At 42.5% G+C, this 15,859-nt stretch overlaps 1 protein-coding gene across 3 annotated transcripts in view; it reads right to left on the reverse strand.

The window, feature by feature from the left end:
• Positions 1–15,859, reverse strand: part of CSMD3 (CUB and Sushi multiple domains 3) — a 1,044,618-nt gene that overhangs the window by 505,883 nt on the left and 522,876 nt on the right. For all 3 annotated transcript variants that reach the window (XM_061605340.1, XM_061605331.1, XM_061605321.1), the window contains one exon: positions 12,479–12,603. In XM_061605340.1, the coding sequence (XP_061461324.1) occupies positions 12,479–12,603 (125 nt within the window). The remainder of the gene's footprint in view (positions 1–12,478; positions 12,604–15,859) is intronic.

Here is a 15,859-nt window from a genome sequence, read left to right on the forward strand (position 1 = left end):
AGCATGCACGACCATCTAACTACTATAAGAAGTTTGTTTGCACAACTGCAAGACAGAGACGTAACTTACTCAGATCAGCAACAAGTGTACGTACTGCTATCTTCGCTAGACGCCTCATATGACGCAGCGATTTGTGCGTTAGAGGCAATGCCAGATGAACAACTGACTGTAGAATACGTTTCCAAAAAACTTCTCCAAGAATGGGAGAGACAAAAAGAAAGGAGCACGAAGCAAGCTGCCGCCAGTACAGCGAGGAGAAGAGACGACACTAAGGACTACATGGAAAAGAAATGCTACAGATGTGGTTCCAACAAACATCTACGAAAAGACTGTAAAATACAAAGAAGATCCGAACGAGATAAGGAGTTTATGTCAGTAAGGGTCGTAACAAGCAATAAAGAAGAGGAAGAGAAGAAATCAGGAACAGCGTGGGTGGTCGACTCCGGAGCAACCCGTTTTTTACTCAACAATAAGAACCAGTTCAATATGCTCTCGTCCGTATGTGAACATGTAATATTGGCAGATGGGACGAAAAGAGAGGTACTGGGGAGGGGAACTGTATATGTAGAATGTCTTTTGACCAGTTTATTGTATGTCCCAAAGATGGAAACAAACATAATGTCTGTTTCAAAACTGAACAACATGCAATATGATGTTATGTTCTCGAAAGGGGTGTGCACAATAAGTAAAAAGGGGGAGGTGCAAGTAAAGGGATGTTTACAGAATGCACTATATGTTATAGAACAAATCCCCAAAGTCAAGGTAAATGTTGTGCTGAACAAACCCACCCATGATGGCTGTATACATGACTACCATAGGAAACTGGGGCATATAAGTTTCTCAACCCTCCAGTTAATGCCCAAGCACAGCGCTGATATTGTATATAAAAGTTGTAAACAATATATGGAATGCACAGTGTGTAAAGAGACGAAAGCAGAAGCGGCACCCATAAAGAAAAACAGCGATTGTAAAGCTAGCAGGGTGTTTGAGCTGCTTAGCATGGATTTGGCAGGTCCCTTCCGTAAATCCAAAGGAGGCGCCAGATTTTATTTAGTCCTGGTAGATCATTTTACAAAATATGGCTTTGTATACCTGCTCAAGGCAAAAGCCGAAGCAGAACAAAACATACGTCATTTTGTAAAGTGGGTAGAGGCGAAACATGCAGTTAAGGTGGCACAGTTGCATTCAGACACAGGAGGAGAATTCCTCTCCAACTCATTTCAGCGGTTCCTTAAAGAAAGTGGCATAAAACATTCTCTCACGGCCTCTTGGTCGCCACATCAGAACGGAACAGCAGAACGCCGTAACAAAAGCTTACAAAATATGATGCGTGCTATGCTGCATGACAGTAACTTGTCATCATGTTATTGGGGTGAAGCAGCTATGTATGCCAATTATGTAATAAATAGGCTGTACTCCATAGCAATTGACAGAACACTGTATGAAATGCTGTATGGACGTAAGCCCAAACATGCACACATCCACCCTTTTGGTGCTGTATGCTGGGTGCACATACCCAGAGTACGTAGAAACGGAGAACCTAATCAAGAAAGGCTAAAAGGGTTGATCTTAGGGTATGAAAAGGGTGCACACAGGGTATGGGTGGTAAACACTCAAAGGGTGATTTTGAGCCTGGAAGTAACCACATGGAACCCAGAACCCCCTGAATCTAGGGAAGACCTAGTGTTGTTCTGGGACAGGAAACCATCACACACACGTGATGCTAAAAGACAACAGCAAACGCATGGAGAGAGAAAAGAACCCGATTCACCCAAGATACACATGGTCGATAAAACAGAAATAGTTAACGGTGGAGTAGACAGTACAACAGCATCCCCAGGATCCAATAGGGAAAGCCAACCTGCCATTCGTTTAAAGGAGGAGGAAGGTAATGGCGAGGATGGGGAGGTGAAACGAATCAAACAGAGCAAATCCTGGATATTCAGCCCCGTCGATCGCAGAGATCCAATCTAGGAATACCTCCAGACAGGTTTACAGTTGCACAGGTGAAAGCAACTCAAAACCGAGAAAAGGACGATGACTGGACTGAACAAGATTTTAAAGTTTGGTTCACTATGGTAGATGGGGAAAGGTATTGGATGGAACAACTAGATGAATCAATAACAGGAGCTAAACGTACAATGTGAAATATACATGTCTGTAACATGAGATTGAAATGATTACACCAACCAAAATGTAAACTGTATAACCTGCATTCCTCACGTATCAAAGGTGGGGGAATGTTACCGACCAATGATTTGCAGTTCTTGTTCTTTTACTTGATCCCCTCGGAAAGCAGGGGAATAAAGAGTTAACTTGAAAACTAAACAAAGGCTCAGGTTGCAGCAGGTACTCAGCTGCAACGGATTACCAATATACATCTAGGGCTTATAAAAGAAAGAACAATAGAGTAAGAAAAGTGTGGGGGGTTGCATGTGTTAGACGTGGAGGTGTTGCCGGTATTCAGATATATGTGAGTGTACCTACGAAATGTTTAAAAGGACTTATTTGTGCACTGCAAAGTAAAGTCTTTCCTAAAGAAGCTCTGCTGTGTGTCAAGTCGTTTTATATTCACTTCTACCTGGTTCGGGCCGGCTCATCGCATCTATATATCCGCTAACAGAATCATCCGCTGTACCTTCAGGCACTCGGATGCAATACCATGGACTTTACAGCTGTGGGCATTTGATGGGCGGTTCTTGGGCAGTTCCCCATATCCCTTCCCTCATTCTCAGCCAATTGCGTATTTCCACTTTTGTGCATGTGCTCGAATCCCGGGAAAAAGGAACCTATCACAGCAATGGTGTGGTGTGGGGGGGGGCTGCAACTTCTACTGCGCAGATGCAAAAAAGTGCATTTGTGCAGAAGCAGCAACAGCAGTTAATTTTTAGCCAGCCTGCAAACTGGGCAGCCACTCAGGATGAGATGTGCAATTGTGGTTGTTTGTAAACTTTTTCAAGGGAGAAAATATTTATCTTTGCCTAACCTCCACCTCTCACCCCTCACCCCCCGCATCAAATGCCCTTCTTGAACGTATTGGTCTTTGCTTCCAGGCATCTAGAGTTGAAGGAGAGGGGGGGAGAAGAGAAATAGAGGCTTTCCTCTTGGATTACAGACACTCATGCACCCTTAATCAATTTCGTTTTCCTGCTTGCAAGGCTACTCTCTTTGAGTCTTGTAAATTTCAACCACGGCCTGCAGGTTCTCCGCAGCCCAGCTGAGCTGAAAAGCATACAGTCGCTTTTGCGAAATATCACAAATACAAGCAAAAAGCCCACAGGAATTATTGGCATATAAGTGGTTTGCTAGAGCGTCTCAGCCACCTGCAACCATAGAGACTGGTGGTCTGCCTTCCTAGACATGACACATCGTTACTTGCTGTTCTGGAGAAATAAGTGGAATTGCAATCATGTGTATCTCCAGAAACGTTAATATGCGTAAAGGTAGAAAAGCATACAGTCAGTTTTGCGAAATATTGCAAATACAAACAAACAAAAATACAGGAATTATAGGCATATAAGTGGTTTGCATGTTTCTTTTATCAGAGGGAACACCGCAAAGCCTGTGCTGGTCACTTCAGCGCAGATTGACACAGCAGCATGCAGAGCTGTTTGCCCACATTCCCTGCCCGAGCCAAGAGTGGCCACTCGTGGGGGGGGCTGTTTGCTTCTCTCAGGGGCAGCATTCCTGCCGCCAAGCCGCATAACGGTCCGGGGCTGAACCCTGCAGTGAATGAGCCTAAGGGTTATGGGGGGATTCGCCCAGCGATTACAAGCGCTGATCCCTTGCAGTGCCCACAATCCCCCTGGATGGTCAGGGACACCTGGAGACACACATCCCCGGCCGGCGCTGCTCCAGAGTGGTGAGCGACAAGGAACTCCATTACAGCCACTACTACCAAACCATCAGGAAATTCAAACTTTCATGCACGTACGTTTAGGCGCATGCGCCTTGTTGTGCTTTGTTGAAAAGGGGGAGAGGATCACACGTTATATTTTTGTGGACCAATTGGCTGATAGGGGGGAGTGTTGTGGGCGATGCTGGGAAAAAGCGAAAATTAGTACGGGTCCTCTCGCTGCGTGTGTGGGTGCAAAAAAAGCGGGTTTTTTATTGGGAAAGAGCGAACAAACAGGCAAAGTGAGGACTGTCAGATGACGAACCGGATATGGAAAACGTGGATTATCCCGCTCCATTTGGATGAGCCCCTAATCTAGACTACTTGCTTCTGGCAAGCAGGGTTGAAGTGCCTTCAGGCAAGGCCAGTCACTAGAAGGCCATTGTAGGAAGAAGGGATCTTAAGTAGGTGCTGAAAAGATAACAAAGATGGTGTCTGTCTAAGGGGAGGGAATTCCAGAGGGTAGGTGCCACTACACTAAAGGTCCACTTCCTGTGTTGTGCAGAATGGACCTCCTTATAAGATGGTATCTGCAGGAGGTCCTCACCTGCAGAGCGCAGTGACTGACTGGGTATATAAGGGAAAAGACGCTCTTTCAGGTATTCTGGTCCCAAAGTGTATAGGGCTTTGTACACTAAAACTAAAACCTTGAACTTAATCCAGTAGCTAATAGGTAGCCAATGCAATTCTTTTAGCAGCTAGGTGACATGTTGGCGATATCCTGCCCCAGTAAGCAGTCTTGTTGCTGCATTTTGCACCAGCTGCAGCTTCTGGACCAACCTCAAGGGTAGCCCCACATACAGTGCATTACAGTAATCCAGCCTGGAGGTTACCACTGCATGGACAACAGTGGTCAGGCTATCCTGGTCCAGAAACGGCCACAGCTGTCTTACCAGCTGAAGCTGATAAAAGGCAGTCCTAGCCACTGAGGTCATTTGGGCCTCTAGTGACAAAGATGAATCAAGCAGCACCCCCAGACTACAGACCTGCTCTTTCAGAAGGAGTACAACCCCATCCAAAAGAGGTAACTGACCAATTATTGAAACTCAGGAACCACCAACCCACAGCATCTCCATTTTGCTAGGATTCAGGCTCAGTTTACTGGCTCTCATCCAGCCCACCACCAGGTCCAGGCAGCAGTCCAGGGCTTGCATGGCCTCTCCCAGTTCAAGGTTTACACAGAAACAGAGCTGGATATCGTCAGAGTACTGCTGACACCTCACCCCAAATCTCCTGATGACTACTTCATATACATGTTAAACAGCATGAAGGACAAGAAGGTACCCTGTGGCCATCCCACAGCACAACTGCCAGGGTGCCAAAAGATAATCATCCAATGCTATTCTCTGAAAATGACCCAGGAGATAGGATCAGAACCACTGTAAAACAGTGCCTTCAGTACTCATCTCACCAAGTCGGCCCAGAAGGATACCATGGTCAATGGTATCAAAAGCTGCTGAAAGATCAAGTAAGAGTAACAGGGTTGCATTCCCCCTGTCCTTCTCTTGAAAAAGATAATCCATCAAGGCAGCCAAGTCCAATTCAGTCCCATAATCAGGCCTGAACCCAGATTGGAATGGCTCAAGATAATCTGTTTAATCCAAGAGTAATTGCAATTGCTGCACCACAACCCTCTCAATCACCTTCCCGAAGAAGGGGGTATTTGCAAGCAGGTGGTAGTTGTCGCAAACCAATGGGTCCAGGGTGGGCTTTTTCAGGAGCGGTCGCTATACTAATAGACTGCTCCTGTGTATGTTTACTTAGAAGTATGCTATACTGATTTCAACAGGATGCATTCCTAACAAAGTGTACATAGAACTGCAGCCTACATATAACTGTTACAGGTAACAGTTTTGCTTATTTATCTAGAAACAAATTAAAGCTTGCAGCCAAATTTAGGCTAAACATACCTATTAAAAAGTAAGCTCCACTGAGCAGACATGCATAAGACTGCACAAGTAGTATGTAAATCTGAGAAGCACTGTTAAGCTAAATTCTATTTTTTAAAAAAAAAAACTTAAAACTACAAAGTTTGCAACTTCATTGTATGAAATTATTGAAGAACTTGGAGGAAATGAAGCCAGGAAGACTTTAATAGTGTCCTTCATGCTCAGTGCAGTTCTCTGAGGAATCAATATTTTTGTACTGAGAAAGAAAACTGCATATATGAACTAGTTCTCTTCCCCCACCCTGATTACCCTTCAGTGTAGTCTCTTTTCAAAATCCAGCCTGCAATATTGAATGACTCATTAAACATCTTTGCTTATTAGCCCATTGATTATCTGAAGTGCTAATGACAATTACAGTACTGAAAACAGTGCAGGCTCATCTCTTCTAAAAGAGAGAATATAATCCACAACCTGTTTCAGTCAATGGAACATCACACATTGATCTTAATGGCTGGGACTGCATCCAAACACAAATCCAGAGTTCAGTGTTTTTCTTGCTGCTCCAGTAGACTCCATGTACCAGAGTGCACATTCTAAATTAGTGTTCTTGAGAAAGTGTTCATAAGAAACCTTTTATTGTCTATTCTTTTGCACATTTTTGCACCTGTGTTCACAATCTTTGTTCTCCTGCTCTGCTGCTCCTTGGGAAGGAAAATGGGAACTCATCCCATAGCACAGAATGCTGTTTTAGAATGTTGTGCTGGCAATTGTATTGCCCTCCAGCCCCTGATCAAGCTATAGATGGGAATGGACATTGAGCTACACATCCAATGTAGCTTTCTTTCAGGCATTCAAAATAACACATGAAGACTAAAATGTTGTAGGGATGTGGGACTGCCCATGCTGTCTCCACCTAATGATCCTGTATGTGTGGCCCCACTCCAACATCTCCCACCCTTTGCATGTTGACAAAAGTCTGTAGGGAGATTCTACCCACATTTGTTTTAAAGTTAGGCCTAAGACTATGTTACAGCTGGTCCCTCGGCCACATGTAACTGGAGTAATGCCTGCTCTGTCCTGATTCCATGCACATGTTTTAGGAAGAATCTACATAAATTCTTCAAAAAAACTGCACAGAACTTTTTTTAAAAGTTAAAACAACAACAGGTTGGTCAGATGGCTGCCTCTCTGTCTTCTGTTGCTTGCTTTTAAAATATAATTGCAGCAGCCTACAAGTGGTTAGCTAACTCATGGGCCCTCTGCCACTATGTGCATTGAAAACATAGCAGCAAGTCCCCCTGAGAGCAATGCAACTTCATGATGAGCCATTAGTCCCAGGGAGAGTTGTATAGGAAAAAGTATAGATGCCATCATGGCTCCTGTGCACTGGCCAGCTACCTGAAGGCAGCAGTAAATGACGAGAGAGAGAGAGAGAGAGAGAGAGAGAGAGAGAGAGAGAGGACAAAGGCAGCCCTCAGACCATCCACTATGAGTTTTGCAAAGTAAATAGACAGAGTACAAATTGTCCAGCAAACACCTAATCCAATCTGCATGGTGTAGACTGGTGACTCTGCACTGGAATTTACTTTTGCCAAATTTCTCCCCAATCCTAGCTAAGCTGATATGGTAAGAATCCTTCTTGTGCCCAGGAACTCTGATTATGCAGGGTACTGGATCACTGCGAGGCTTCTAACAGCATTCAAATGAACATGGTTAGAATTTCTCTTAAGACCAACACATTTAACATGCGAAGGTTGGAACTGTATCCGGCATTCATAGGGGATTTTTAGGAACAAGGATAGCATGCACCACCACCCCTCTACTTTAAACCCACATCTATTCCTGTGAACCTTTTTTGAGGATTTGGCTTTTTTTTTTTTACAGTCTGTGATTATTATACACACATATTTTCTCTTTGTTTATTCTGAAGGCTTTCATAACACTGCATATGAATCCAGGAGGGTAAATTTTTAACAGCCCTGAGAATAGTCATGTAGCTTGCATGCGCACTGAAGAAAAAAAAAATACCAGCACTAGAAAGAAGTGGGTTATGTTGGAGACTCTTCCAAGCTGTGTGGTAGTAACAGAAAATGTGAGGCTTACTTCAGATATAGATTACAAACTACAACTCCCAACTGAGTGGCATATAACAAGAAGCAGTAAATCGGGAGTTCCTAAAGCTTGCGTTGCTGAATTGAAACCAAGCACGTAATTGGAATCTTTTCTATTTTTAATGAAAATCTTCTTTGGGATAATATCTGCTGTCATTGTCTAAAGAATGCTTGTATATCATTTAAAAGTAATTTATGAACAATGCATTATATGGCAATAAGATTTTATTAGAACTATTTTTACTGAACAATAAAGTCAGCTTTAAATGAATCTGATCATGTCAGGAACACAGCATGTTTGTAATAAACCTGCAAGCTTTTAACAAAGTAAATTATATTTAAGCAAGATAAATCCTGAATTTAGAAAATGCAATTCTTTTAATATAAAAAAACTGAATGGAGAATGTTTCACTGAAGAATATATATATGAACAGATTGGTATTTCCTATGCAACTGGTTGGCTTTCAATCTTTTTTTAAAAAAATCTAAGAGTTATTTCACATGTACTTCCAACCAAAACACAAATTAAAATGTAATGTTTCTTGTTTGTTTGCTATCATTTATTTATGTGTGTAGGATTGATAGATGTAAAGCAATGCATGAACATTACAATCCAAAAGAAAAAGATATTCAAGGGACAGAAAATGAGAGGAAAAAGAAATGCAGTTTAGAAAGCACAATTCTTATAAAAATGAAAGTCAGTCTGTCTTCAGGATGTAAATTCCTAGACTGTATGTTTCTTTCATGCCTTATTTATTAAAAACAGGTACAGCAATACTGCACACACGTAAACTGCTAAAAGCTGCAATTCTAAATGCACTTATCTGGGAGCAAAGTGGTAATCCTATACCCACTTACCTGGTAAACCGGGGGAGCAGAAGATCTGACCTTTTCCTGCTCAGAGGCACATGTCACCAAATTCTTCCAAGCTACATAGGAAGTGGATTGGACTGTGAAAGATCAACCCAAATTGTGTTTGCATTTTTACAAATTTGTAGGGCGGTACAATATCTCAGAGAGGAGGTCAGGTCTCCTGCTCCCCTGGTGCATTCACTATAGCTGCCCAATTTTCCTGCTTTTTAAAATTTGATAGAAATATCTGTCAGCTATAAGTATGTTCTTAAACCACAAGGGTTTTTTGCCTATCCATAATTTCTCTGCTTTTTAATCCAGGAGGTAAGAAATGGGACCCTGAACAGAATGGCGAGAATGCTCACTGGGTTCAGTGGGATTTGCATGCTTACTGAGTTCAGTGGGATTTATTTCTCCACAATCATGCTCAGGATAGGTGAAACTGACCACAGGGAAGGAGGAGAAGGGGGAGGGAGGGAGGGAGGAGGGAGGACAGTGGGGGGAGGGAGGAGGGAAGGAGGAAGGACAGCAGGGGGGAGGGGGAGGGGACCAGGTGGGAGGAAGAGGAGAGGAGGAGGGCAAGTTTGATCATGTGTGTGCTTATTTTGAGTTCAGTTGGATTCCCCCCCATGCAATCACAATTAGGATAAGTGAAACTGACCACAGCAGAGAAGGGGCAGGGAGCAAAGAGGAAATGAGGAGGGAAGAGGGAGGGGGATAGGGAGGAGAGGGGAAAGGAGGAGGGGGAGGGGAGGGGAAAGGAGGAGGGGGAGGGGAGGGGAAAGGAGGAGGGGGAGGGGAGGGGAAAGGAGGAGGGGGAGGGGAGGGGAAAGGGGGAGGGGAGGAGAAAGGCAGGTTTGATCATTTGCATACTTATTGAGTTCAGTGGGATTTACTCCCATGCAATCATGCTTAAATAGGTGAAACTGACCATGAGGTAGGAGAAGGAGAAGGGAGAGGGAGGGATGGGGCAGGGGGAGAGGGGAAGGGGCAGGAGAGGAAGGGAGGGGAGGTGCAGGAGGGAGGGATAGGGGGGAGGACGGGAAGGCAGGTGTGATCATTTCCATGCTTACTGAGTTTCATGGGATTTATTTGTGTGTAATAATGCTTAGCATAGGTGAAACTGGCCTGGAGGAGGGGCAGGGAGAGAGGAAGAGTAGGGGGGAGGAGATTGGGTGGGTGGGCACTGGGCAGAGGGAAAGCCCATTTTTTTCCCAAAAGGAAAACATTGTGAACAGTATCATTATTTTTCAGGATTACCTCCATTTTTTTATTCTACAACGGATACATGTAGTCTCCCACTCAAATTTAAACCAAAGCTGTACCTGGTCACACCTACACCAGACTTTTATTCCACTTTAAACAGTAATGGCTTCCCCCAAAGAATCCTGGGAAGTGTAGTTTGTGGAGGGTGCTGAGAGTTGCTAGGAGACACCCTATCCCCCTCCCAGAGCTACAATCACCAGAATTCTCTGGGAAGAGAGGCTGACTGTTAAATCACTCTGGCACTGGAGCTCAGCTAACAACTCTGCTCTGTTGTTCTGCTGGGGGGGGGAGCTCTTCTCCTGCCTCCCAAATGAGCCTAGTGCAGCAAACTACATGCGATAAAGGAAGAAAAACATCTTAAAAACATATTTTTTAAAAAAAAAAATCAACTCAGATGCAGACTGAGATAAAGGTCTCTACTTAAAAAGATAAAGGTCTCTACTTGTTGAAGAAAGAAGTTCTTCAATAGGGGCTGAAAAGACAACAGAAACTAGGGTTGCCAGGTTCAATCCCTAAGACTGATGCTGTATGTTTAGGAGAAGAGAAAGTCAGCCAAGTGCAGGTGTTCTTGCAACCCTGTAATGGGAAAAACCACAAGGTGGGATTCTCCCTTCCGCCTGCACAACTTTTAAAGATACAAAAGACCTCTTAAAAACAACTTTAAAAAAATCTTAAAAAGCAATTCCAATACAGATGCAGACTGGGATACAGTCTCTACCTAAAAGACTTGTTGAAAGAGGAAGGCCTTCAGTAGGCGCTGAAAAGGTAACAGAGGTGGCGCCTGTCTAATATTTAAAGAGAGAGAATTCTAAAAGGTAGGTGCCACAACACTAAAGGTCCGCTTCCTATATTGTGCAGAATGGACCTCCTGATAAGATGGTATCTGCAGGAGGCCCTCACCTGCACAGTGCAGTGATCAACTGAGTTTATAAGAAGTTATTTAATTTATTTTTTATTTATTTTATTTATTTATTATTTGATTTATCAAATCAAAAGGAGTTCCTGATTTGCTGAAATTGAAGCCGGTTAAATTATCAGTCCAGCTTTATCTTGACATTCCAGAGGAGAATGACTGAGTTATCTAGTGAGATCTAATAAAGTGAGAGTTTCTTATTTGTCTATTACATTTATATTCCACCTTTCCTCCAAGAAGCTCAAGGTGGCATACAAACATGGTTCTCCCCTTCCAATGTTATCTTTGCAACAACCCTATGAGGTAGGCTAGGCTGAGAAACAGTGACTAGCCCAAGGTCACCCAGTGAACTCCATGGCCAAGTAGGGATTTGAATCCTGGTCTTCCAGGTCCCAGTCTGACACATTATCCACTACACACACTGGCTCTCACTTGAAACCTAGAAAGATTATGAAGTAAAATAATAAACATTTAGATTCAGCTTGAGTCTGCATAAACCAGGAAACAACTTACTGCTTAGAATAATGATAATGAGCCAGAGTTTTGTGAAATAGTTACAGCTTTCAACAAGCTGCCAAAGCTTGGCTAAAGAGAATGGGATCAAACTAAGAAGGCATGATGAAAACTGGCTCAAGAATGGGGTAGGAGAAAGGCTCATGTTATTAGTGTCCAAGAAACAAAAAGATTAAAAACAGAATTGCATGTTACCAAGGAATTTATGATGAGAAGTCTAATGTACAAAAGTGAAGGATATAAAACATACAACTAGATTCAGAAAGAACAGTGTCTTGTCCAACCTCTTTAGAAGTAATATGTCCTTCACTAGCAATTATCAGTGGGTGAGTGAAGCTCCTTAGTTCAAGAGGATTGGAAAGTGTGCTTTTGCAAGTGTATGAAAGAAAGAAGCAAGGGAGAAGCAACAGACTGCTGGTGAGGCAACAAGTCTTTGCATCACTAAGCCAATCAATACTTCCAAATGAGTTCCTATGAATACACAGGTCTACAAAATGTTTTAAATAAGATCCTCCACAGCTTGTGCCTTATCAAACCAAACTGAAGCTTCTAGCCAAATATTGTGACCTGCCTGGAGCTTGACAGCACCCTCGTTTTATTGTCCTGGTCGAAAGAACTCAGAGCATTACTATAATGTGTGGCTTTGCCCTAGTTATAAAGGGAAAGTAGTTCAAGGCTTGCCTTTGGCATGTTAGGATTTGGGGACAGTGCTTTTTCCTGCTACCTCTATCCTACTTCTGTCTAGAGGAGAGGAAGCAAAACCAATGGCCCAAAGCAGATTTATTATCAGTCATTATGGTAAAATAAAGTCCTCACATTCTTGAAAAGTAAAAGTTCTGGTAAAGGTATTCTCACGTTGTGGTGTGAGAGTTATAAAGAAATGCAGTGAACCAAATCTGTTAACAAATAAGTATGAAGCAATTAGCATGTGACAACAAAAAATCAGTACATTACTTTTCAACAATACTTCCAGGTGATTGTTATTAGAATATGAAAAAACTGAAAACTGGCAAGCAGTATAAATTAATCATGTTTTTACCTTTGCATACTGGTCTATGATCACTCCATGCAGCAAAAACCTCTGCTATTCTTTGACAAGTGATACTTTTTGCCCCCTGTAGCACGTAGTCTTCATCACAAGAAAACTGCACTGTTGCATCCAGGCTAAAATTGAACATATCAATAAAAAGGGGGGACATTATTATTCACAACACTTTTCAGCTTGTACAAATAAGTTTTGCCTTATTTCCATTGTTTTTTTTCCTGTTCCATTGTCTCAAATATCTTCAAACTTCACAGAATGTCAAATATCCTTGTGTTAAGGAACTGTGAGCTTAAATCAGATATGCATTTGGATCCACACCCCTACTCTTAAAACACTTGCACAATTAATCTCTAATGGTTTATGCCCTGATGGAAAGTAAACCAAGATACAGTTGGCAATCTGCATCAGAAATCAGAACTACCAGCTTTGGTATCCCCAGTCAATGTAAAAGCATGCTGGGTAAATATAATAGAAGTAAAGAAGAGATTGCAGAATATTAATTTTGACTGCTGCTACTGAAGTTGTTAATGTTCACTTCAATGGAATATTGCATGCCTGGTTTTTGTTTGTCTATTAAGAAGTTAACATTTTCCGTATTAAGAGGATAATGTTTTTCCAACTAACAGTGCAATCCTTTATCCCACTGTGTACACTGCAGGGTGTTTAGAACTGTAACCTTAATTCATGTGATCAAAGAAGCTTAGAGTTTTCCATTAATTTTGTTCTAAGAAATAATGAATTAAAACCAACATTATTTCAACTTGCTGGATTATCTCTCAATTTGATTAACAGATTTTGGGGAGGAAATTTATATTAGACCAGGGCTTCATCAAATGGTGGACTCAGTCTCACCTGTGGGCCTTGGATCACTTCAATGGGCCTCAGTGTCATAGCTTGCACAATGCCTCCTCACATGCTTGCTCTGCTCCCTAGCTGTTTCATACTCATTAAAGGTATAGTATTAAATCTCTAACAGTGCAATCTATGTATGCCTACTCAGAAGTAAAACCCATATAATTAAATGAGACTTACTTCCAGGTAAGCATTATAGGATTGCAGCCTAAATGAGTTAAGCATCAAAGATGCCAGGGAATGATCCTGAGACCATTTGAGGACAATCTGAGACTGATGAATCCACCATTTCCAAGTTATCACATTCTAGAATCAAGGGGTGTGCTCCTTCTACAAGATTTAGTTCAGACACAGATTTGGTGCTTTGGGAAATAACATACATGAGTCTGAAGCTGAGGGTCTGTCTGTCAGCTTTGTTCGTCCTTCCCCACATTTATTGTTGGGAAATAAAAAAACTAGCTATAACTCCCTCCCCCCTCCCTGCTTTTGACTAAGGATAGGCAAAAATTCCACCAACTTCAGATTTGGCACCAGATTTCTCAATGGTCCAGATCCACATATACTCCATCTTTGTGGAGTGATCCTGTTTGCTCCGAACTTCAGCAGCTTTCCCGACACCAGATTTTTCCCCTTGAATATCCTCTCAAATACAGTGCCTGGCAAAAGTACTCAGACCCCTGACCAATGCTCTCATATTACTGAATTGCAAATGGTAAATTTTAATTTCGTGCTTTATGATATTTTATTTTGAAACACTGAAACTCAAAATCAATTATTGTAAGATGTCATTGGTTTTATGTTGGGAAATGTTTGTAAGAAACATAAAAATCTGTAACATGTTGCTTGCATAAGTATTCAACCCCCCACACACACACACACTAATATTTGGTAGAGCCACCTTTCACTGCAATAACAGCTTTAAGTCTTTTGGGGTAGGCATGTACCAGCTTTGCACACAGTGTCAGAGGGAGTTTGGCCCATTCTTCTTGGCAGATTTGCTCCAGTTTGGTTGGACATTGCTTGTGGACTGCAATTTTCAAAGAACGTCACAGATTCTCAACAGGATTGAGATCGGGATTTTGACTGGGCCACTATTAGACATTCACCTTTATGTTCTTGAGCCACTCCAATGTTGCTTTGGTCTTGTGCTTGTGACCACTGTCCTGCTGAAAAGTGAATTTCCTCCCAAGCTTCAGTTTTTTAGTAGACTGAAGCAGGTTCTCTTGCAGTATTTCCCTGTATTTTTCTCCAACCATTCCTCCTTCCATTTTAACAAGATGCCCAGTCCCTGCTGTTGAGAAGCACCCCCACAGTATGATGTTGCCACCACCATACTTCACTGTAGGGATGGTGTGTCTTGAGGCATGGGCAGTGTTAGTTTTGCACCACTCATAGTTTTGGCCAAAAACCTCCATCTTTATCTTATCTGACCACAAGACCTTTTCCCACATCGGACCTGGGGCACTCTCATGCTTTCTGGCAAACTCTAGACGTGCTTTCAGATGGTACTTTTTGAGTAACGGCTTCTTTCTTGCCATCCTCTCATACAGGCCAGTGTTATGCAGAGCTTGTCATATGGTTGACTGGTGCACCATTACTCCAATCCCAGCCAATGAACTCTATAGCTCCTTCAAAGTGATGGTTGGCCTCTCTGTGGCTTCTCTCACAAGTCTCTTTCTTGTTCAAGCACTGAGTTTTGAGGGACAGCCTTTTCTTGGCAGTGCCTGGGTGCTGTGATGTAGCTTCCACTTCCTGATTATTGATCCAACTGTGCTCACTGGGATATTCAAACACTTGGATATTATTTTGTACCCTTTTCCTAATATATGCATTTGTATTACATTACCTCTCCCTTCATTAGAATGCTCTTTGGTCTTCATTTTCCTTCATATCCACAGCCTGACCAATGATCCTTCAACAGTGGGGTTTTTATCCTGACAATTTGACAGCAACTTTAATGGTCCACAGGTGGAGGCCAATGGTAATGTAATTGGGATAACAGAGGGATAACAGAGACTTGGTGGGATGACTCCCATGATTGGAGCATAGGCATTCAAGGATATAAACTCTACAGAAAGAATAGAAGCAACAGAAAAGGAGAGGGAGTAGCGTTATACGTCAAAGACAAATACACCTCTATGGAAATCCAAGACAGCGAACAAAGTGGTCCGATAGAGACCATTTGGGTAAAAATAAATGGAGAAACAAATAAAACCGACATGGTAGTAGGTGTCTACTACAGACCCCCTGGCCAAGAAGAGGTGGTAGACGAGGCCTTTCTCAAACAAATCTCTGAAATCTCAAGGAGGCAAGAAGTAGTAGTGATGGGGGATGTTAACTACCCAGATATCTTCTGGGAGACAAACTCTGCGAAGCACAAAGCCTCCAACAAATTCCTGATGGGCCTTGCTGATAATTTCCTCTTTCAAAAAGTAGAAGGAACAAGGGGATCGGCAATCCTGGACCTGATCTTAACTAACACGGACGAATTGGTCATGGGAATTAAAGCGGTCGGTACCTTGG

The sequence above is a fragment of the Rhineura floridana genome, chromosome 1 (genome assembly GCF_030035675.1).
Source record: "Rhineura floridana isolate rRhiFlo1 chromosome 1, rRhiFlo1.hap2, whole genome shotgun sequence".
Classification (NCBI taxonomy): Eukaryota; Metazoa; Chordata; class Lepidosauria; order Squamata; family Rhineuridae; genus Rhineura; species Rhineura floridana.